General features: G+C 39.2%; 1 protein-coding gene across 6 annotated transcripts in view; it reads left to right on the top strand.

Moving 5' to 3' along the window:
* Positions 1-24,907, top strand: part of SMG7 (SMG7 nonsense mediated mRNA decay factor) — an 86,229-nt gene that overhangs the window by 10,791 nt on the left and 50,531 nt on the right. For 2 of the 6 annotated variants that reach the window (XM_069546252.1, XM_069546255.1), the window contains exon 1: positions 23,234-23,284. The exons of the other annotated variants lie outside the window; for them this stretch is intronic. In XM_069546252.1, the coding sequence (XP_069402353.1) occupies positions 23,283-23,284 (2 nt within the window). In that variant the 5' untranslated portion in view covers positions 23,234-23,282. Of the gene's footprint in view, positions 1-23,233; positions 23,285-24,907 lie in introns of those variants that run through there. 6 annotated transcript variants of the gene reach the window in all.

Here is a 24,907-nt window from a genome sequence, read left to right on the forward strand (position 1 = left end):
TTTTCAAGGGATGCTGTGAGTATACTGAAAGTGAAAGTGAAGTTGCTCAGTTGTGTCTGACTCCTTGCAACCCCATGGACTGTAGCCTATGAGGTTGCTCCGTCCATGGGATTTTCCAGGCAAGAATACTGGAGTGGGTTGCCATGCTGAGGGAGGTAGAACTTTTACTACCTGGAGTTCAGAGAAAGCTTCTGGAGTTGAGCCCTTGAGCTCAGTCTTAAAGGTTGAGTAGGGCCAGTCAGGTGAAGAAAGAATGGTAGAGTGCAGCAGGCAGAGGAGCGGAATGAGTGCATGCTTGGGAACAGTGTGTCGCAGGAACTCAGTCTCATTCTGCGTTTCCTTTGGGAGGTTGCCGTTCTCGTTCAATAAACTTGGTCATTAGTCTAGCAGGAGTAATTGATATTTAGGTGGCTGGTGTTTGTTGTGTGTGTTTCTACCATAATATGAAGACAAAAGAGAAATTTTTGTTACGCTTCTAGTACTTCCTTTGATATACATAAAGATTTAAATTTCCATATTCTTGAAAGTAGTCTCATCTTAGGCAAAAATTAGTTATGTGGAACATCATAAAATTACTATGTAGGGGGAAGTTTTAGTGAATACGTGTAATTCTGAAAATAACTTTGGGTGGATAGGACTTACATTGTAGACTCCTCACCTGTTGAGATCAGACATGGAGTGGAAGTGAAGGAGAGGGAAAGAGTTCTGTAGCGTTGGCAGGAGGGGGGTGCGGAATATTAAATACAGTATCTTTGGATTTAACTCTTTCAAGTCTGTCTTTAGAAAAATAAGGTAGACCCTTTTTCGTGATTAACACCTTGTTCTCACTGTTCTTGATGGCATTTCCCTTCTGTAGTGTCTGTCTTAAGTGAGAAGCATCATTCTAAAATCCATTGCATTTAAAGAATTGCTGTATTGCATTAATATTCTCAGTCTGTTTCCAAAAACTCCATGGGCTCACTGACTGCACTGAGTCCTTTTCCCATCTCTTCTCTTCCCAAAGGCCTAGTATTTCAGTGCTTAGTTGGAATACGGTATATTAGAATGTGTTTTGCTACTACTGCCTCTCAATTATTTCATTTTTCATCAGGCAACAACTTAACCAGATTTTCTTTGAGATACTTTGTGGTGATGAAATGTAAGATAATCAGTAAAGTGCAATTGGAAGATGATATTCCAAGAAAAAATGAGTTAGAGGTATGCTTCAAAGGAAAAGTGAGTTAGGTATGCTTACTTGAAGACTTATTTGTTGGTGGTGGAAAAAGATAAAAAGCGTAGTGTTAAGAGAACCACCATCAGATGAATTTGGGTATAAAACGTTTCTTAGGGCATAAGTTTCGCACTTCCACACACATACACAGTTTGAGTTCTTGTGTTGCAGGCATACAGTCACCCTACCATGCAGGGTTGTATAGCCTTTCAGTTTATTTGTATATTAACCTTCATATACTTGTATATATATATGTATGTGTATAGTTTTAACAACAGAGATTGGGCTAAAACATATAGTTTTATAATTTTTTTTCACTGAACATTGTATCAAAGACGTGTTCATAATTATATGTCTATAATATCATTGAAAACCTCAGCATGCTGAAAATTATAGGAGTGCCATAATTTTCTAAGCTGATTTCCTAACAATGAAAATGTATGTTGTTTCCAGTACTTTATTATTATTTTAAAAAATACTGTAATGAGCATCCTGGTACACATATACAAGTGACAGGGTATGCATGTTTAAAATATTTTAAGTGTGGTAGGCAGAATAATGAGCCTCCCAAAAGACATCTGCATCCTGATCCCCCAAACCTGTAGAATGTTATGGGGGTGGGGGTGGGGGCGGGATTGAGATTGCTAATCAGCTAATTCTAATATAAGGAGATTATCATGGATTATTTGGTGGGCGCAGTATAATCACAAGAACCCTTTAACTGTGGAAGAAAGATGCAGAAGAGTCAGAACCAGAGAGAGAGAGCATCCTGTTGGAATGAAGCAGGTCACACACCAAAGATTGCAGGTGGTCTCAAGAACCAGGAAGAAGCCCAAACTCAGGTTCTTCCCTAGAAACTCCAAAAAGCTGCATAGCCATGGTTATACCTTGATTTTGCTTTACTGAGACTCACTTAGGCTTCTAACTTTCGGATGTTATATAAGAGAATAAAATTTGTGTTGTTTTAAGCCACTAATTTTGTGCTAATACATTACAGCAGCGGTAGGGAGACAATACATGGTGGATAGTGCCAGAAAGTACCAGAAAGGTTTGTACAGTTTGTGTCTCTGCGCTCTGTCATGCCCCGCTCTTTGCAACCCCGTGGACTGTAGCCCACCAGGCTCCTCTGTCCGTGCAAGTCTCTAGGCAAGAAGACTGGAGCAGGTTATCTTTTCCTTCTCCAGGGGATCTTCCAGACCCAGAGATCGAACCATAGTCTCTTGCATAGCCTGCGTTGGTAGGGGGCTTCTTTACCACTGTGCCACCTGGGAAGCAGTACAGTTTATTCTGGCCCCAGGTAACTTTTTCTGTACGTGCTCACCAGTATTGAAGATTTCACGTGTTGATATTTCACCTTTTTTTGAAGCAGATTCTTTGATGTCTTTATACATAGAAAGGGCTTCCCTGGTGGCTCAGACAGTGAAGAATCTGCTTGCAGTGTAGGAGTTCAGTCCCTGGGTTGGGAAGATCCCCTAGATGAGGGCATGGCAATCCACTCCAGTATTCTTGCCTGGAAAATCCCCAGGGACAAAGGAACCTGGCGGGCTAGAGTCCATGGGGTGGCAAACAGTCAGACATGACTGAGTGACTAAGCACACGCATAGACAAGCCTATCCAGTACTCCAGCATTTCCCAGAGTGTGTTCTGCTGAATGTGGCCAATTCACGTGTGTTAGGAGTCTCAGTATTTCCAAGGCAAAATAAGAATACAGAATTAAACTGGATTCTTTATTTAGGACTTCTCATAGTTTATAATATGCTAATATGTATTATGAACCTTCAAGAGGGAGATAGAGATTTGTGTTTCCAAAGCTATGTCACGTCTCATAGGACTGGTGTTTTCTTGGAACACTCATTTAAGACACAGCCGTCCTTTTCCTGTTCTTTGATCTCTTATTTCTCTTTAACATGGTAACCTTCACGTATGCCCATATTGTACCTCAGACTTTGTTATTCTTCAGGACTCTTGTACTTCTAAAGTCCTGCATTCAACCATTTCACTTTGACCACATCCTGACCTGGTCTAATCCAGCTGCTTCTGTTCAGGGCTTCCAGTGTAGATTCCAAACTTACTCGCTGTTAGTCACTTCCTGGTTTTTTCTTTCCTTTCTCCTCCTGTTTTTCTCTTCTGCCCTTTTATAGATACTACTTTAACTGTCTTACCAGTGTCCTCAGTCTCCTTGTTCTCCCAGTCTAGGAAAATTCACTCTGAATGATTCTGAAAATAAACTTATTTGGGTATAATTGATAGCGTTGCTGGGGAAAACAAAATTACAGACTGGCCAATTGTTGAAATGCATAGACTACCACTTTAATATCTATCGTTTTTTCCCTCTGTTTTGCTAGTTTCTTCCCAGTACTTTTAATTTAAACTTTTAGTATTTTTTCTTGAAGTTTTACAACTTTTAGCAGATGGCCTCTGTGTGGACATAACAACAAAAGCCTTCTGGTGGGATGGATCTGCTTCCTACTCCTGCTAGTTCTTGCTTCTGTCCCTCTTAGAAAGGGAAAGGTTCTCATCCTCCTTATTAAGGTGGGCTTTTGTGTGTGTGCTTTGGGTCTCATCCTTGTTTTTATGCCCAGCCCTTTGCCTCTTTACTGGGACTCTGTTTCGCTGAAAGCCTCTGCGCAGGCTTCCCTCACCCTGTCCTTCCCTGGCGTTCGCTCTGCCATCTGCCTTCCCCGTCATCATCTGAAACCACGGTCTGTGCTGACTTCTCAACCCAGCGCGCTCTGGCCTCCACCTCTGCCTTTCCACTGAAACTGTGCTTGGTCAGGTCACCAAAGGCTCCTCTGCTTTTAACTCCGTAGACTCTCATTTACTTATTTTTTAAATTGAGCTCAGGGACTGTTTGGCTAGTAATTGTATTCCTAAGGCCTCCACGGTCCCTGACACATAGTGGGATCTTTGCATGTTTGATGAATGTTCATTGGATGAATGCGTGAATGCGCTTCAGTTTACTCCCGTCTGTTATGACTCTTTGCTCTGGCCTTGTTTCTGTCTCTATGTGTTTCCGCGGCTTTGTTTTCTTTCTTAACTCTGTTTGGATTTGTTTTTTTTCTGCTTTTTCTTGTTATGTAAAGACTGATTCTTATATTGAAAAATTGTATCCTATCAGTGTGTTACTTTACTTTTAAAATGGAGCTGTATTATCAAAAAGTTTAGCCTGATAGCTCCAAATATGAGCATTAGCCAAGTATAGCACTTAACGGTATGGTGATTTAAGAGCAAGGCCTTTACTTTCTGGCAGCCCTGGGTTTGAAAACTGGTTGTATGATCTTGGGTAAGTTATCTATTGTTTTGATTCCAGTTTCCTCAGTGGTGGAGTGGATATAATATGTTTCCTAGGGTTTGAAAAGAAATAAATTAGATAACATAGTAAAAGTTCTTAGCATGGTGCCTTATACCTGGGTTAAGAAAAGAAGTGGTAAATTGACCTATTAATTATTAGTAGTAGCAGTGCATTATTTGTTATATAAAAACCTCACATTCTTACGGAGTTGTCCTAAATTATTTTTAATGAATTTCATTAGTTTTTTTCTTTTTTTCCCCCTTTATTTGAACTTACCTATACCAAGTTGTGGACTTCCCTGGTAACTCAGCTGGTGAAAAATCCACCTGCAATGCAGGAGACCCTGGTTTGATTCCTGGGTTGGGAAGTTCCCTTGGAGAAGGGATACTCACTCCAGTATTCTTGCCTGGAGGATCCCCATGGGCAGAGGAGCCTGGTGGGGTATAGTCCATGGATCACAAAGAGTCAGACATGGCAGAGCAACTAAGCACAGCACATACTAAGTTCTGGAGCTATAATAGATCACTGGATCAGGGGCAGTTCTGTGAATACAAGTGCATTGGACTTATGGCCATTTTATAATTTTATTATTTAATCTATTTATTTGTTTACTTTTTTTTTTTTGTCTGTGCCATGAGGCTTACACCTAGTCTCGGACGAGGGATTGAACCCACTGCTCTTGGCAGTAAAAGCTCTGAGTCCTCACTTGGATCACCAGGGAATTCTGGCCATTTTAATCTTCTCAGAGAATTAGAAACAGAACTTAATTGTAGCAGTTTATTTAGATGATTGGTTTTAAGGAAATAGGGTTACTGAGGATACTGTGATGGGTGTTATAAACTGTTATGTGGGGAAAATTCCAAGAGCCTTGAAGACTATTCATAGGATCATTTCCAATGAAAGGTACATTTTTGCAAAGGTATTGTGACCTACACAACTAATGTGAGGGGTGTATGTGGAGGAATGGCAGGACATAGGCTAGAGAGGTGGTCAGATGGAAGATGATTATGAGTTACTTTTAAAAAATTTTAGACCTGAGTGTGGACATAATTTCTTTCAAGAGATTTTTATTTCTTTATTTAAGGCTGCACTGGGTCTTCGTTTGCTGCACCTGGCCTCTCTCATGCCGAGCAGGGGCTGCTCTCTAGTTGCGGTGCAGGGGTTTCTCATTACGGTGGCTTCTGTTGTTGCGGAGCACAGGCGCTGGGGCACACAGGCTTCAGTAGTTGAGCTCACGGGCTTAGTTGCTCTGAGGCTTGTGGGGTCTCCCCAGACCAGGGATTGAACCTGTGGTCCCCTGCATTGGCAGGTGGATTCTTAACCACTGGGCCATCAGGGAAGTCCCATAATTGCTTCCTTTATGTTAGTTATTTCAGATATCCAGATTCCCAAGTGAGGTAAAACGAAATATGAGGAACATTTAGAATCTGCGAATGACAGCCACGTACTACGAAAGGAGTTTGAAAATGTTATAATGCAATACCAAGCTAATAAAATCTGCAAGTTTCCTGCTTTCCTATACCTGTTACTCCACTGCTTTTTCATACCTAAGATGACTTTCTTTCCTCTCCATTATTTTTGGCAGCTGCTGTGATGCTACAAGTGATGAAAGTGCTCAGAAGTTTATTACCATAAATATTTCTCATTTTAAATGATAACAGGGAATTGCTTTCTTTTGTGTGAGGATTTACTTGTGTTTGTGTTGTACTAATATTTAGGAAATATGTACAGTCTATCCTGATTTTTGTGGCTATATACATATACCCTTTATTGTTTTTGTTTGTGATTTTATAAAAAGTTTTAGGGAATCATTTTGATCTGTTTATTGTTTTTGAAGGGCATCTTAATGATTATGCAGGCTTCCTGATGGCTCAGTGGGTAAAGAATCTGCCTACAGTTCAGGAGGCATAGGAGACAGGCGTTCAATCCCTGGGCCAGGATGATCCCCTGGAGAAGGAAATGGCAACCGTCTCCAGAAAATCCCATGGAGAGAGGAGCCTGGTGGGCTACAGTCCATGGGGTCACAAAGAGTTGGACACGACTTAGTGTCAGAGGTTAATGATTATGCCCTAGACACTCTGCCTTATGGGTTCTGGACTAACTTCCAGTCACCTGTAATCTGGCAATGCTAATGTACTTTTTGTTTCTTCACCTTTAATATTGAAGCTTCCATAGAGTAGCAGTAAGGTGTGATAACTTTATAGAGAGAGGCTGTTGATTTGTGCTTTTGACCTGATTAAAAATATATTTTTGTTATTTACTATTCCAAACATTCTTCAGCTGTGAATCCTCATAACAACCCTATGAGGTATATATTAGTAGCTTCATTTTATAGCAAATCAAAGAGAGAGGCAGAATAGTTAAGTCCAAGGTCATATATAGAGTAGCAGAACCATGATTTGAACCCAGGAATCAGGCTTTAGAATCCACGTTTTTAACTCTGTATCATATAGACTCTACTTCTATAGTTTTATTTGCCTGAGATTGTAGGATTTTGCTTTTTTGTTTTATGTTTATTATTATATGCTTACATAAAATATGTGTATTTTAAATATGAATATATAGTCTGAACAAACTGATCTCATCAGTCTCAAGCTTCCTAATGCATTTTTTGTGTGTGAAATATAAGAAAGAGGGCAGGTTAATTTCTCAGAGTGCTTACTGAGGGGAACTAGGGAATATTGTTTTTCTTCTGTATTTGAAATTAATTTATTAATAAACTAATGAACCAGGACTGACTAGTTGGTCTGCCACTCTTCGGTCAGTTATAGCTGTTCTTTCTTCAGTTTTCCTCTTCAGTATTGCTGCTTAAATACAGTATTTCCCAGGACTTTGGGGATACTGAGAACCAGCTATTATCGGTAAAAATAGTTCTAACCCACCTGAGCTAGACAAGTGGAAAATGACTTGCCAGTTTTGGCAGCTTAAGTAAATAAAACTGGAGTTGCCTTTTCCTTATTGACTTTATATTGTTGTTACATAGACATATTCAGATGTTAGCTTCTGATACTAAGGAACATAGTTTTGCATGTACAAAATTCAAACCTTGGATAAGTTACTTTAAAAGGAAAATTCAGTGTGGCTTTTAAAAACAGTAACAGATTACTGAAGGTTTCATATGTGGCCTGACATCTATGAATTAACTATTTTTCTTCTTCTTAAACACATAGTCACCTGAAAGTGAGTAAGACTAGTTTACTCAAGAAAAAGGGCAACCTTCCTCTATTAACTCACAGTCTGAACTTTTTCTTTCATGTTACTTCACATTGTCTTTGAAAAGTCCCTCGCAGAAAATCTTTGAGTCATCATAGAATTTTGTCAGATAAATGACAAGATGTTTCTTTTTATTCTCAGTCTCTTTCATTGATCAGATTACTTTATGTTTGTTCACCATTCCCTGATAGCATTTGAGGGAAGGGCTTTCTCTTAATTTTCCTGGTACAACTTTAGAGCAATACCAACACTCAGTAAGTGTTAACTAGTAACATATGAGATCCTGCTTATTAGCAACATTTAATTTTTTTATTGAGGTGTTCAGTTCAGTTCAGTTCAGTTGCTCAGTCGTGTCCGACTCTTTGCGACCCCATGAATCGCAGCACACCAGGCCTCCCTGTCCATCACCAACTCCCGGGGTTCACTCAGACTCATGTCCATCAAGTCAGTGATGCCATCTAGCCATCTCATCCTCCGTCGTCCCCTTCCCCTCCTGCCCCCAATCCGTCCCAGCATCAGAGTCTTTTCCAATGAGTCAACTCTTTGCATGAGGTGGCCAAAGTACTGGAGTTTCAGCTTTAGCATCAGTCCTTCCAAAGAAATCCCAGGGTTGGTCTTCAGAATGGACTGGTTGGATCTCCTTGCAGTCCAAGGGACTCTCAAGAGTCTTCTCCAACACCACAGTTCCAAAGCATAAGAGTCTTCTCCAACACCACAGTTCCAAAGCATCAATTCTTTAGCACTCAGCCTTCTTCACAGTCCAACTCTCACATCCATACATGACCACAGGAAAAACCATAGCCTTGACTAGACGGACCTTAGTCGGCAAAGTAATGTCTCTGCTTTTGAATATGCTATCTAGGTTGGTCATAACTTTTCTTCCAAGGAGTAAGCATCTTTTAATTTCATGGCTGCAGTCACCATCTGCAGTGATTTTGGAGCCCCAAAAAATAAAGTCTGACACTGTTTCCACTGTTTCCCCATCTATTTCCCATGTAGTTGATTTATATTATATAATTCTAGGTGTACAACATTGTGGTTCTCAGTTTTTAAAGTTTAAACTCCGTGTATAAAATATTGACTATATTCCCCATGCTGTATAGTATATCCAATAGTTTATTTTATGCATAGTAGTTTGTACCTCTTAATCCCCACACCCATCTTCTTCCCCTTCTCTTCTTTGGTAACCACTGGTTTGTTCTCTAATATGTGAGTCTGTTTATTTTTTGTTATATTCACTAGTTTGTTTGATTTTTTTAAGATTCTACATGTAAATGATAACATACAATGTTTATCTTTCTCTGTCTGACTTATTTTACAAAGCATAGACTTTGTAAAGTTTATTTATGTTGTTGTGAATGGCAGAATTTCATTATTTTTTATGGCTGAATAGTATTCTAATATGTGTGTGTGTTTGTTTATACTACATCTTCTTTATCCATTCAGTTATTGATGGACACTTATTTAGGTTGCTTTCATATCTTCGGTATTATAAATAATGCTGCTGTGAATGCCAGGGTCCAGCCCCGGTGGATCCAGGGAATTTGAAGAGGGGACGGAGTCGGTGTCTTAGAAAGGACTAATTAGAAAAGAGAGATTGGGAAAGAATAGTGTAGTAGGAAAATTAGTGGAGAAAAGATGCTGAATAACTTGGTTTACGTGGAAAGCTAATAAAGTTTCAAGACAAGAAACTTGCACCACCTACGTAGGCCACCAGCGCCCGCTTGAATAGTGGCGGGTGCCCGGCCTTGGGCTCCCTCTCGCGTGGGTCTTAGAAGCCAGGGCAAGTAAGTAGACATGGTAAGCCTCCACGCTCCAGATGGGAATTCAGCCAGAAAAGAAGGAGAAAAGACCACATGGGGGAAACCAGTCTTTCCGGTGACTGGTCCATCCTTTATTGTCCGAGAAAGCTTTTTATACTTTTGGTTGTACGTAGAGATCAATGGATAATACAAAGTTACGCAGCATCAGCAGCCCTGACTCTTATCGAGACCAGGCTTTCTCTCTGCATACCTACCTGTATACACAAGTCTTAGGTGATTTACATCATCTTCTGGCCAGGAGGCCTATTAGCATTTTATGGCCCTTTTCTGATAAGGGCCCATCAACCAGAAAACTTATTTGCCTTAAAAGTGTTGTTCTTTCCAAAGTCTGGTGCCACTCTCAGAAAGCACTAAATAAAGTTACATTCTTACATAGCAAGGACACAACGATTTATAACAAGGGAAGAGGAGTACAGTGATTTATAACAAAGAGAAAGTTCACTAACTCAAAAGTCTAGTGTTGCTAACATCAAAACTACTATATTCCTTTTTCTATATCCCAATTACATTGATTAATATCCTCCAGGTGCCTGAAAGATAAAGGATATGGAGGCTTGGCAGCGGTCATTGACTCAACAGTGAAAGCCATCACCAATATAATTCTTAGCTCTTTAGAAAAGGCTCTATATCTTTAAGATGTTTTAAGCTGCGTGCCTCTCGTGGTTGAGGGGCTGTAAACAATCACAAGTTGTAAAAGTCTCTAACTGTCAGGCAAGTTAGAGAGCCATCAGAGGGGTTTGAGCTGAGAAACTACACTCCTTTCATATTCAGGAAACCAGTTGGAGCTCTAAGTTAACTTTCTGCAGAGAAAGGTGGCCGAGGATAGCCCCCTGTTATGTCAGAAGAGTGGAAAGCACAGTACAATAAAGCAGGCAGACTCTGGTCTTGGGGGTAGATGCTCAGGAAAATCCAGGGGTATCCCTTAGGCCTGATCTCAGCCTTTGCTTTTTGCCAGGCCCCCTTCCTCATGACCTTTGCCACGGGCGGGATTCCCATGCTGGCTCCCAGCATCGAACATTGGGATGTATTTATCTTTTCAAACTAGAGTTTTTGCTCTGTTGGGATATTTACCCAGGAGTGGGATTGCTGGATCCTGTGGTAGCTCTATTTTTAACTTTTTGAAGAACTTCCACGTTGTTTTCCACAGTGGCTGTGCCAGTTTACATTCCCACCAGAAATGGGGATATAAATTCCCACATCCTCACCAGCCTTCATTATTTGAGGTCTTTCTAATGAGAGCCATTCTGACAGATATTAGGTGATTTCTCATTGTGGTTTTGATTTGCATTTCTTTGATGATTAGCAGTGTTGTTTGAGCCTCTTTTCATGTGACTGTTGGCCAGCCATATCTCTTCTTTGCAAAAATGTCTATTCAAGTTTTGTGTCCATTTTTTAGGGGTTTTTGTTTGTTTGTTTTTGTTTTGATATTGAGTTGTATGAGCTGTTTGTATATTTTGAAAATTAACTTCTTGTGAGTCACATTGTTTGCAAATATTTTCTCCCAATTTGTATGTTGCCTTTTCATTTTGTTGATGGTTTCCCTTGCTGTGCAAAAGCTTTTAACACATTGTTGACCAGGGGATTTTTGCAGAAGCTAACGCCTGTAGCTGGTGAATATTGAAACACTCCAATAAGTGATATTTGGGTAACAAAAAATGTATTAATATGTCTCTGGTCAGTAATGTGTTAAGTTTAATTAGATTCCATTTTACTTATTTTTGTTTCCTTTATCTTAGGAGGCACATCTAACAAAATATTGCCATAATTTGTGTCAAAGTGTTCTGCCTATGTTTTCTTCTAAGCATTTTCTGATTTCCAGTCTTACATTTAGGTCTTTAATCCATTTTGAGTTTATTTTTGTGTGCGGCATGAGGAAATGTTCTACTTCTATTCTTCTACATGTAGCTGTCCAGTTTTTCCAGCACAATTTTTCCAGCTGTCCAATTTTTCTTGTTGGTTAATTGACCGTAAGTGTGTGAGCTTGTTATTGGGCTCTCTATTCTGTTCCATTGACCTGTGTGACTATTTTTATGCCAATTCCATACTGTTTTGATTACTGTGGCTTTGTCGTATAGTTGAAGTCAGGGTGCATGATACCTCCAGCTCTGTTCTTTCTCAAGATTGCTTTGGCTTTTCAGGGTGTTACATGTTTCTGTACAAATTTTTAAGTTATTTGTTCTAGTCTTGTGAAAAATGCCATTGGTATTTTGATAGGGATTGCATTGTATCTGTAGCTTGCCTTGAATTGTGTGGTCATTTTAACAATACTAATTCTTTCCATCTGTTTATGTCGTCTTCAGTTTCTTTAGTTTTTCAGTTTTCCAAGTACAAGTCCTTTTCCTTCTTGGGTAGGCTTATTCCTAGGTATTTTATTCTCTTGATGCAATTGTAAATGAAATTGTTTCCTTAATTTCACTTTCTTATAATTCATTGTTAGTGTCTAGAAGTGCAGCAGATTTCTGTATATTAATTTTGTGTCCTGCAACTTTATGGAATTCATTGATGGGCTCCAGTGGTTTTTTTGGTGGTTTCCTTAATGTTTTTTATGTATAATATCATGCTTGTTACCTGCACAGTTTTACTTCTTCCTTTCCAATTTGGATTCCTTTCATTTCTTTTTCTTGTCTGATTGCTGCAGCTGGGACTTTCAATACTGGGTTGAATAAAAGTAATGAGAGTGCTTTTAGCTTTTCATTGTGTGTGATGTTAGATATGGGAAGGAATTATAGAAGTATAAGGGTATTAGAGTTAGACACTTAGGGAACAGGTGCCAAGTGATAATAAAGCTTAACTTTCATTCTTAATGATTTTGTTAATCTAGATGGGTGGAAGCAGAAAGAGGCAAGAAATGATCTATCCAAAAGGTAGGAAGGATCAGGAAACTGTGAAGAAGAATGGTCAGCTAAGTGTGCAGAAAGCTTTAATGAAGGCTTACGCTAATAGAGTAGTTCTCAAAGAGTGGTCTCCAGATTAGGAGCAGCCATCATTACCTGGGAACTTATTAGAAATACAAATTCTTGTGTCCTGTCTCAGACTCACTGAATCAGAAACTTTGAGCATAAGGTCCAGCAATCATTTTATGAATCTCTTAGTGATTTTGATGTGGGCTAAAGTTTGAAAGAATGCTGATACAATATAGTATTGAGAAATACTGCAGAGTTCAGGAAACACGAGGACTGAGAAAAGGCCCTTAGATTGGGCAAAGTCATTGTTAACTCTTGAGAAATTTGTTACAGTGGTGCAGATGGACACCTGATTGAAAGTTTAAAAGTGATGGGATAATGGGAAAGTGAACTCAGTACTTACATATTATCTTTAAGTTTAGAGGCAAGGATTAGGGTGGATGCTTGAGGGGAATAGCAGGATCAAAGGAAATTTAGATTGGAAAAAATGAAGTACTTTTAAACTTAATGGGAAAGGATATTTAGTTATTAGAAATTATTTTAGTCTGACTAGTGAAAGCTTTTTATGCAGAAAGCATTCTAACCTTAAAATATTTAATAATTGGCTTATTAGGACATTGATATATTTAGTAGTCATTTATTATTGTAAAGGTATTATATATTGAGTAAAATTAAAATGTTAGAATAAAAACCTGTAATATTAAATTGCCACCAGCACTGTTCACACTGTCCAATCTTTTTTATGAATATATGATATGCATTTTATGAATATACAGGTAATGAATTTAATCAGATTATGATCATGTGTATACTGTTTTAAATCACATTAATTGAGGTACTCATTATATATAATGAAAATACACTCATTTCAAGTGCAGAGTCATGAATTTTGATGAACATATACCTCTAACCACTGCCCTAGCTAAGGTATAGAACATTTCCAAATCCTAAAATAAGTTCACCCAGGCCCCTTTGTAATCAGTCCTACCCCTACCCTTACTTGTTTCTCTGTGTCTCAGGCAGTCATTATTTTAACCTTTATCACAAAAGATTACTTTCGCTTGTTCCAGAACTTCATAAATGAAATAGTACAGTACATAACTCTTGTTGTGTCCAAATTCTTTTGACGTAATATTTTTGAGAATAATCCTCTTTGTTGCATGAATCAGTAGTTTGTTCCTATTTATTGTTGAGAAGCACAAGCTGGAATCAAGATTGCTGGGAGAAATATCAATAACCTCAGATATGCAGATGATACCACCCTTACAGCAGAAAGCAAAGAGGAAATAAAAAAGCCTCTTGGTGAAGGTGAAAGAAGAGTATGAAAAAGCTGGCTTAAAAAACTAAGATCGTGGCATCACTTCATGGCACATAGATGGGGAAACAGTGAAAACAGTGACAAACTTTATTTTGGGGCCTCCAAAATCACTGCAGATGGTGACTGCAGCCTATGCTTGCTCCTTGGGAGAAAATCTGTGAGCAACCTAGACAGCATGTTAAAAAGCAGAGGCATTACTTTGCCGACAAAGGTCCATCTAGTCAAAGCTGTGGTTTCTCCAGTAGTCATGTATGGATGTGAGAGTTGGACCGTAAGGAAAGCTGAGCGTTGAAGAACTGATGCTTTTGAACTGTGGTGTTGGAGAGGATTCTTGAGAGTCCCTTGGACAGGAAGGAGGTCTAACCAGTCCTTCCTAAAGGAAGTCAGTCCTGAATATTCATTGAAGGGACTGATGCTGAAGCTGAAACGCCAGTACTTGGGCCACTTGCTGTGAAGAACTGACTCATTTGAAAAGACCCTGATGCTGGGAAAGATTGAAGGCAGGAGGAAAAGGGGAAGACAGAGATGAGATGGTTGGATGGCACCACTGACTCAATGGACTTGAGTGTGAGCAAGCTCCCAGAGATGGTGATGGATAGAGAAGCCTGATGTGCTATAGTCAATGGGGTTGCAAAGAGGCAGACGTGACTGAGTGACTGAACAACAACTGTGTCATCATATGACTGCCACAGTTTATCCATTCACCTTTTAATGAGCCTTTGGGTTGTGTCTACTTTTCTGCTACTGTGAACAAAGCTTTAGGAATGTAATATAAAAGTCTTTTCATGGACATGTTTTCACTTCTTTTGGTAAACACCTAGGAGTGGAATTGGTAGGTCATATAGTAAGTACATGTACCACTTTATGAAAATTACCAAACTGTTTCCCAACACGATTATAACATTCTTTAGTAGCAGTGTTATAACCCACTCCAGTGTTCTTGCCTGGGGAATCCCAGGGATGACAGAGCCTGGTGGGCTGCCACCTATGGGGTCACACAGTCGGACACAACTGAAGCGACTTAGCAGCAGCAGCAGCAGTAGTATTATAAGGGTTCTAATTATTCTATATCCTTTCCTTCAATATTTGGTATTGATAATCTCTTTGATTTTCACCATTCTAATGCACATGCATTGGTATCTTGTAGACTTGCATTTTCAGATGACTAAAGATTTTGAGCACCTTTTATGTGATTATTGGCCATTTGCGTATCTTCTTTTGTAGTATCTAAATCATTAGCCCATTTTTCAAATTGGATTGTTTTATTACTGCTGCTGCTGCTGCTAAGTCACTTCAGTCGTGTCTGACTCTGTGCGATCCCATAGACCGCAGCCCAGCAGGCTCCCCCGTCCCTGGGATTCTCCAGGCAAGAACACTGGAGTGGGTTGCCATTTCCTTCTCCAGTCTTATTACTGAGTTCTCTTTAATATGTTTTGAGTGTAAAGCCTTTGTGTGTATTTATGTATACACATACACATTAGCCTGCTTTCTCACTTTTTTTTAAATGGTCTATGTTAAATAGTAGAAGCTTTAAAAATTAAAGCTATTGAAAAGGCAAACTCTGAATAAAATCATAAGCAGTAATATATTCACAATGTAACTCTGAATATGTGAGTTTTTGAAAATTGAGGTCTGTATTGTATTATGGAATGATGAATAAGTGAAGTTTAGGTTATCAGATAGGCAGATGATACCACTCTTAATGGCAGAAAGAGGAACTAAAGAGCCTCCTGATGAGGGTGAAAGAGGAGAGGGAAAAAACTGGCTTGAAACTTAACATTAAAAAAGGCTAAGGTCATGGCATCTGGTCTCATCACTTCATGGCAAATATAAGGCAAAATGTGGAAGCAGTGACAGATTTTATTTTCTTGGGCTCCAAAACCACTGCGGGCAGTTACTGAAGCCATGAAATTAAAAGATGCTTGTTCCTAGGAAGGAAACCTGTGTCAAACCTAGACAGTGTATTAAAAAGCTTTGCCAACAAAGGTATGTATAGTCAAAGCTATGGTTTTTCCAGTAGTCATATACAGGTGTGAGAGTTGAACCATAAAGAAGTCTGAATGCTGAAGAATTGATGCTTTCAGAGTGTGGTGCTGGAGAAGACTCTAGTGCTTAAGAGTTCCTTGGACTGTAAGGAGATTAAACAAGTAAATCCTAAAGCATTTTGCCAACATTCATTGGATCATCAAAAAAAGCAAGATGAGTTCCAGAAAAATATCTACTTCTGCTTTATTGACTATGCCAAAGCCTTTGACTATGTGGATCGCAACAAACTGTGGAAAGTTCTTCAAGAGATGAGAATACCAGACCACCTTACCTGCCTCCTAAAAAATCTGTATGCAGGTCAAGAAGCAACAGTTAGAACCGGACATGAACAACAGACTGGTTCCAAATCAGGAAAGGAGTATCTCAAGGCTGTATATTGTCACCCTACTTATTTAACTTGCTTGCAGAATACATCATGCAAAATGCCGGGCTGGATGAAGCACAAGCTGGAATCACATTTGCTGGGAGAAATATCAATAACCTCAGATACGCAGATTACACCACCCTTATGGCAGAAAGCAAAGAAGAACTAAAAAGTCTCTTGATGAAAGTGAAAGAGGAGAGTGAAAAAGTTGGCTTAAAATTCAACATTCAAAAAACTTAAATCATGGCATCTGGTCCCATCATTTCATGGCAAATAGATGGGGAAACAGAGGGAACAGTGGCAAACTTTATTTTAAGGGGCTCCAAAATCACTGCAGATGGTGACTGCAGCCATGAAATTAAAATATGCTTGCTCCTTGGAAGAAAAGCTATGACCAACCTAGACAGCATATTAAAAAGCAGAGATGTTACTTTGCTGACAGAGATCCATCTAGTCAAAGCTATGGTTTTTCCAGTAGTCATATATGGATGTGAGAGGTGAACTGTTAAGAAAGCTGAGTGCTGAAGAATTGATGCTTTTGAACTGTGGTGTTGGAGAGGACCTTTTGAGAGCCCCTTGGACTGCAAGGAGGTCAAACCAGTCCATCCTAAAGGAAATCAGTCCTGAATATTCATTGGAAGGACTGATGCTGAAGCTGAAACTCCAATACTTTGGCCACCTGCTGTGAAGAATGGACTCATAAGAAAAGACCCTGATGCTGGAAAAGATTGAAGGCAGAAGGAGAAGGGGATGACAGGATGAGATGGTTGGATGGCATCAGTGACTTGATGAACATGAGTTTCAGCAAGCTCTGGGAATTGGTGATGGACAGGAAAGCCTGGTGTGCCGCAGTCCATGGGGTCTCACAGAGTTGGACATGACTGAGCAATGAACTGAACTGAATCCTAAAGTAAGTCACCCTTGGATATTCATTGGAAGGACTCAAGCTGAAGCTCCAATACTTTGGCCACCTGATGTGAAGAGCTGACTCTTTGGAAAAGACCCTGATACTGGGAAATACTGAAAGCAAAAGATGAAATGGTTAGATAGCATCACCAACTCAAATGGATATGAATTTGAGCAAACTCTGTGGAGGACAGAGGAGACTGGCATGCCGCAGTCCATGGGGTCACAAAGAGTTGGACATGACTTAGGGACTGAATAGCAACAGCAAGGTTCTGGAATTCTGATACACTTGGATTTGAACCTCAGTCCTAGCATTTACTACCTTTGTGATCTTGGGGAAGTTTCCTAAAATCTCTGAGTCTTTGTTTCTTTGTAAAACTGAGAAAATAGTAGTTACTTCAGGTTGCTATGAAAGTTAAATTGAGAATGGTTTATGTAATCCAGTCCCTGTCCTGAAGTTACTCAGGCCTCCCTAGAAGCCCCTCCAGAGAAGGCAATGACAACCCACTCCAGTACTCTTGCCTGGAAAACCCCATGGACGGAGGAGCCTGGTAGGCTGCGGTCTGTGGGGTTGCTAAGAGTCGGGCACGACTTAGCGACTTCACTTTCACTTTATGTAATCCACTTGCCATTCACCCTAGTCACTGATTATTAGTTGTCTTTCTGTATATAATTCACTTCAAGTTTTATTCTTTCATTCAGGGATCTTTTTGCCTTTTTTTTTTTTTTGGATTATATTTAAACAAACTCGTATAACCCCCCTGTGGCATTCCTGAGACTTTGTTTTCAGCCTTTTTTTTTTTTTTTCCCCTCCATTGAATCCTCCTCTTGTTATTTATCCTATTCCATCCCATAAAAGAACATATATTCCATCTTAAAAACTTGTGACCCTCACTTTGTTGCCTCTCCTGCCTAGAAAAAGGCATCTAAACTCAATTTTAGTCTCTGTTCCTTTCCTCCTGTTTTCCATTAATGTCAGTCCATGGGCTGATGCTCCCACTTCACTGCCCACATTGTTCCTAACGAGATCGGCAGTGACTTCCACATACTGAATCCAGTAGTCAGTTCTCAGGCCTCATTTTACTTGCTGCTTGAGCAGCACTTACTGATTCTACCTTGTTTTCTTGAAGCTCTTTCTTCATTTGGCTTCCACTACACCACAAAACTTTAACAAGTTTCCCTCCTTTCTCTATGGTCATTAATTGTCTTTTTATTATTCCCTTGTCATTTCTTGCCTTGTGCTGATGACTCCCAAGATGGATTTCTGTGGTTACATATCTTTCCTTTAAATGTCAGATTCTTTAATAACTGCTAGTATACATTCACATGGATGTATAATGTCTTAAAGTTATCATCATCGTAAAAAAACAATAGCAGGTGGTTTATATAACACCATGTGCCAAGCATTATTGTCCAAAATGAACTCTTTACCCTATTTTTATCTTTAGCTAGTAAATGACAAATCCTCATGAATCATTTTTGATTCCTGCCTCTCTCTCTCTGTTTAAAATTTCACTCAGCAAACCCTGTTGGTCAAAGTCCAGTCACATTTTATTCTCTCCATTGCTGCCTACTGGTTCAAGCCAGTAAATTCTTGACATAGTGGCTCAGTGGAACATGTTAAAATCGAGGTTAGGTCATGGAGCTTCTTTGCTCAGAATGTCCAAAGGTGTTCCCTCTCTCAGACTATCTAGGTGAAGTTGGATGACTGGTCATCCAGTGGCTCAGTGTCCTGAATAGTCCAAGATGGCCTCACTCAAATGTCGGAGCTGTCAACTGGGATGCCTGTGATAGGTGGGAAAATGGGGTCTCCTCTTTCCAAGTTGTCTGTCTCCTCTGCTTCGTAACATTTTGAAGGCATTACAGAAGGGCAAGCCCAGATGCACAGGGGCTTGTCAAGCTTCCATTTGTGTCTCACTTCTGAAGTATTGGCCAGAGTAAGTCACACGGCCAACCCCAAGGTCACTGTGTGAAGAGAGTTCACAATGGTGCAGATGCCAGGAGGGGTATGATTCATGTCTGCTGTAGGCCCTCTATGATTTGTATCAGATTTGTTAGATTGTTTGATTATAATGCATCACCCCTTTCTTTAGACAAATAGATAAATAATAAAGAGAAAAGGAACCTGACTAGATAAACTGATGTCTGGAAGTACAGGTTAAATAATGGTTCTTGGGTGAAAAAGTCAGATTTGACTTTTTTATATATCTCTTAAATTTCGGACACTACAGAAGTAGAAATTTCTAGATACACCATAATAATGTACAGATTATTTTATAGTTAAATCAGACTGTTGCTGGCTGAGTTAATTAAGTTGTCCATATCCATGTTATATTCCAGATTGGGAAGTTGTACTTTACTTTTCCCTAACCTAAATTTATATGGTGTTTTACATAAAGAACTGTTACTGTTTCTTTTTCCAACATTATATTAGTTTCTTGCTTACCTGTTAAGGGATATAGTCACACCCTTATTTTCTTCAGGTCAGCTCTTTATACTTTGTCTTGTCATGCTGTCCCCATGTCAGGTTATTTTTCTCTTTGCATTTCCAGTAAATTTGATTGGCTGTTATTTACATTGAAACTCATTTTAATTCTAATGTCTACTCAGATTTTTACTTTCATTTCCCTGTCTTTGGAATTCTGTTAACCTTCTCTTAAAAGTATATATAGGAACTCCTAGTGGTCCAGTGACTAAGACTTGGCACTTCCACTGCCATCGACCCGGCTTCAGTCTCTGGTCTGGGAGACTGAGATACCACAAGCCACATGTTATGTACAAGCATTGATAACTTCATTATTTCTTAAAGAGTGGTCTTACCTGACCATTTGTTTATTGTGATACTGGTATTATTAAAATTTTCTTTATTTTTCCTTGTAGAAGGCATTTAGTTATTCATTTTAATGTGTTAAATAAATAGTTTATATCATCTTGTATTTTATTTCAGGAAGATAAAAGCATTGTTGCAAAGAATGTCTTTTTTTTAAGTGTTGAATCCAATAGGGTTGAAAACCACGTTCCTGGCCTACATCATCTAATAGAATAAATAATCTCTAGTGCAGGAAATGTGTGAATGAATAACTTCATCATAGTGCTGTGAGTGCTGTTATAGAAGTGGGCGTTAAGATTCACTGGGAATGCTGGGCCAAGCCAAGTCCCTCTTACAGGAGTTGCTGAGTCTTAAAATACAAAAAGGGGTTAACCAGACAAAGAAGGAAGGGGAAAGGCATTTCAGGTTGAGTGAAAGCATGAATCAAGGTGCAGTGGGGCAAAACAGCAGGGAACTAAAAGTAATTTGGTTTTATTGGGTCCTAACATATATAGTTGGAAGCTATGAGACTTAACATGCTGAACCAGTGAACTTAGGTTTTGTCATGAGGTATTTTCTCCTAGTCTTTTCCACTAAAGTACAACTAAAGTCACAGGTGATTAAATATATGTGTTGGAAGTATGGAGCCAGAGTCTGCATAGACCTCCTGCATGTTTGAGATTTCTCTTAATACTTGATGTTTATTGTTTAAAATTGTGAATAACTTTGTTTTCTATTCTAGAATCAATTAATGTGCATTCTTAGCTTCAATTTCCTAATTTTAAAATGAGGATAATAATAGCAATTACATCTTAGGATTGTTGGGAAGATTAATAATACCTATAATGACAATAATGACAATAATAACAGTTTTTGAGGGCTTATATAACAAGAACAATCCTAGAGGTTTTACTTCTGTTACCTCATTTAATCCTCAGAACATCTCACTGAAGTGGGTACTTTTATTATCTCCTTCTTACTGCTGATAAAATTAAGGCATAGAGAAGTAATTTTCCTAAAGTTACACAGCTAGTAAATAGCAGAATGAGGTTTGAACCCAGGCAGTCTGAATATGATACTTAACTATGACATTTTATTTTCCCATTCTGTGAGATCAGTGTGTAAAGCATTTAGTATAGAATCTGCCACGTAATAATTTTAAATGTAAGCCGTTATCAGTATTTAATAATAACTACTCAATTTATTTTGCCCAAATCTTTAAGTTAAATTGGTGTCTGAAAGAAATTGTGCAAGTGGCTTGAGTTATTCCCAGCATGCCATTGAGTACAGTGTGATATCCAAGCCCAAGCCTTTAACCACTACCTTCTACTGCTTCCTCTTTCCTGTTGGGCTGTCTCCACATTAGAATTTAAATCTGGTAGGAGCTATAATGTTTTTTTCATCATTGTCTACCTGGTCCTTAACACTGTTTAGTACAGAGAAATAACCAAATTATTATTCATTAGTGGTTCATAGGTGGTGCTAGTGGTAAAGAACCCATCTGCCAATGCAGGAGACTTGAGAGACGCAGGTTCAATCCCTGGGTTGGGAAGATCCCTTGAAGAAGGGCATGGCAACCAGTATTCTTGCCTGGAGAATCCCATGGACAGAGGGGCTTGGTGGGCCACAAGTCCATAGGGTCGCAAAAAGTCGGACAGGACTAAAGCGACTTAGCATGCAGACGTTGTGCATTGAGTGACTGAACATCTAAATACCTACCTTTTAGCTGGTCTCAGAATGTAAGCTTTTTTGTACCTTCTATAATTGTGGTTTAATTGCTTTACATGGTTTTCCTTCCATACGTAGTCCAGTTTGGACCAGCCATCTGCTCCTGAACCTTGGTACCACAAGAACCTTTCTGGGTAACTGATACCTGTTTGTCCTTTAGAGATCACTCAGCTTTCAGGCAGGGAGATTAGAATAACAGTTGGATACCAAACTAGAATTTTAGATATATACAAAACAGAATTTTAAAATGTGTACTCTCAGAAACTAAATATAAAAAGGAAAAAAGCCATGATATCTTTCCTTTTGCCTTTGACATTGATCATTTTAAAGAGAAAATAATATAACTTTCTTCAAGAGGGTTCTCTGTTATTGTGGGTTAACTCATATTTTCCTCCTCTCCTCTATCTAGAATGTCTTAAACCATTCTACCTTATGAGAAATTGGATGTTCTTGCAGATAGTCATTGTGGGAGAAAACGTTTCATTTAAGTCCCAGATGAGGACCGGAAACTTGAAATCAGAGGAGCATCTGAAATCAAGTAATATTAGGTAGGATAAAAATTACAAGGGATTTCTACATGTTTGTATTCCTTTTAGAGATATGTTAAAGTACTCACATACTGTGAACACTAGTAGAAGAATTAGAAGCTTTCGGAAGCATTTGATATTGGCCGGAATGGGGGAGGGAGTACTAACGATTTTTTTGTTTTAACTTATGCAGCCTAATAAGAACCTTGTGTCTTTACTTTGTCATGAGCATTTATATCTTACAGTCCAAAGAAAAATTTTAAACATTAGTAACGTAAATGTAAATTTTATGTTTGTGTATGTGGTCTCTGAATGTTTATGGCAAGCAGAGGGGATTTATCTTGTGGTGGACTATCCTTTAGAATAAAAATTCCTGTTTTGGATTACGTATATAGCAGTTCATTTGAATACAAGGAGCCTCAGTTCTTGCTTCTGTTATGTTAGCCTGCATACAGTCAGGCCTTCAAGATGCCTGTAGAAATAGGTATATGGTGGTGTGCAAGAGAAGTCCTCTCCAACCACACAGTGAGCTGGTAACTCTTCTCACAGTGGCTTGTATCAGTTTAAATGATAGTGTGAAGGTGCTTGGGGTCAGAGATGAGACTTTTAAATGTGAAGTACTGATTGTCCCTACAAGTTGATACCATGACAGAGGCAACTAGAGCCAGGCCATTCCAGAAGCCTTGCTTTGTTGTGTAATGCTTATGAGCTCTAAAACCAGACTGCAGGGTGGAACCAAACTGCCACTTTCCAGTCGTGTGATTTGGGGCAGGTTATTTAACTTTTTCCTCATCAGAAAAATGGGAATAGTACTGTTACTTACCTGATAGATTTCTTGTGAGAATTAAAGGTTTAATAGTATATTGTCGCACATAAACTGCACCTGCAAATAGTAAATGGTCACCTGTACTATTATGTAAGCCACTGCTTACTTCTTAGGAGATGAGCTTCGATGGCGTTCTGTAATTCATGCTTTGCTCGATGTGCTGTCGTGTCAGGCTTTTAACTGTTTGCCTAAGCTGTGTGCTCAAAGCTAATGTTTAGAGAGGAGAAAAGTGTGTTTGCGGATCCAACTTTAAACTGTATTTCTTTAAGTTTTAGATAATCAAAACTGATGTTTGAGGAGAAACAAAAAATACAATAATGTAAGTCCTTTGCAATTTTTGCATATTAATCTCTTGTTTTTATTTTCTGTGCATACTAGAATGTGGTCATTACAACATTCAGGTTCTCTTGTTACTTAGCATTACGTGGTGATAGATGACCCAGGATTTTTTACCTCCACCTTGGAACGTTGCCGTCTTGAACCTAGTATGTTGCTTCAGAAAGGATCCTATGTCAGTGACTCAAAAGTAATTTGGTGGTCACTGAAGTATTCATGTCACAGGTTAACCGTCTCTCTTGGAGTTGTCTCAATGGACATGAATTTGAGCAAACTCCAGGCGATAGTGAAGGACAGGGAAGCCTGGCGTGCTGCAGTCCATAGCCAAAGAGTCAGACATGACTTAGTGACTCAACAACAACAACTTGGAGTTATCACCTATGTTCCTGTATGAAACTTACCTGTTTTGTTTATTCCTGGTGGCAACTCTGAAAGGGAGCTTGTATCCTTGTTTTATAGATGAGGAAGATGAGGTTTCTTGAAACTCCAAGGTAGCACTATTACTATAAACCCAGATTCAGACCTAAGTCTTTTTTCCTATGTATCATTTTGTGTTACATAAAATTGCCTTAGGATGATACACATTTTACCATTCATTAATTCAACAAAATTGTAGTGAACAGCTGTGACATACCAGGCATTATTCAGAGTGCTGGGGATATAGTCCTGAACACTATCTTTTCACGTTTTTTCGTCGTGTGTGATCTGTACTATACTCATCACTTTTTCTCAGCTCTTTTGCCTGTTCGTTTTGTTATTATGCCATAGGTTCACCATTCTCCTCAGTTAATCTCCCTCTTACTTTTAGACACTGGTCTGATCTCCTGCTTTATCTCCAAACTTGAGGCGGTGTAGCAGTGAATTCTCTGGACATCTTTCCACCCTGCCCCACTCCCAAATTTTCCTAGCACAATTCTTTCTAATGCTACTTTCCTTCAATTTCATCCTCTTTTGAAAGCTAGTCTTGCGTCCTGTCTTTTTCATATTCTCATGTCTTTCCATCTTTTCCAGAAGCATGCTGTATCACTCTTGTTCTTTCCTGTATCTTCAACCTATTCATTTCCGCTAGCTTCTTTTCTTCATTCTAAACATGCTCAAGTCTCTCCCATTGGAAAAAAAGAAACTTTTACCCGTGGCCCCCTTTTATTTCTCTTCACAGCCCAGTGTCTTAAGAGTTGACTGAAACTTCTCCCTCTTACTTGTTCCTCATTCTCCCTACAGTTTGACATTGTTTCTTTCTCTGACAAGGCAGTTATTAACCCTTACTGCACTAAATCCAGCACACCCTCCAGTCCTTAGAGTACTTATCTACTGCCTGTGATATTGTTGACTACCCTTTGTTTATCCTCTTCTTTTGCCCTCCTGTGCCTGTGAGTTTCTTCTTGGTGTTCTTCATTCTTTTATCTGCCTGTTAAGAATGAAGATAGGGAACTCGCTCCACCCTTCTGCCTTTCTGGGCAATTACAGCTACTCCCATGGTTTTAGCTGCCATCTGTGTGCTGATCACTCCAGCATTGTGTCCGTAGTCTTAATGTCTCCCCTGTGCATGACACTCATCTCTTCTTAAGTGTCTGCTTGCTCACCGCCACTTAGTCAGATACCCAGA

The sequence above is a fragment of the Ovis canadensis genome, chromosome 12 (assembly GCF_042477335.2).
Source record: "Ovis canadensis isolate MfBH-ARS-UI-01 breed Bighorn chromosome 12, ARS-UI_OviCan_v2, whole genome shotgun sequence".
NCBI classification, from domain to species: domain Eukaryota; kingdom Metazoa; phylum Chordata; class Mammalia; order Artiodactyla; family Bovidae; genus Ovis; species Ovis canadensis.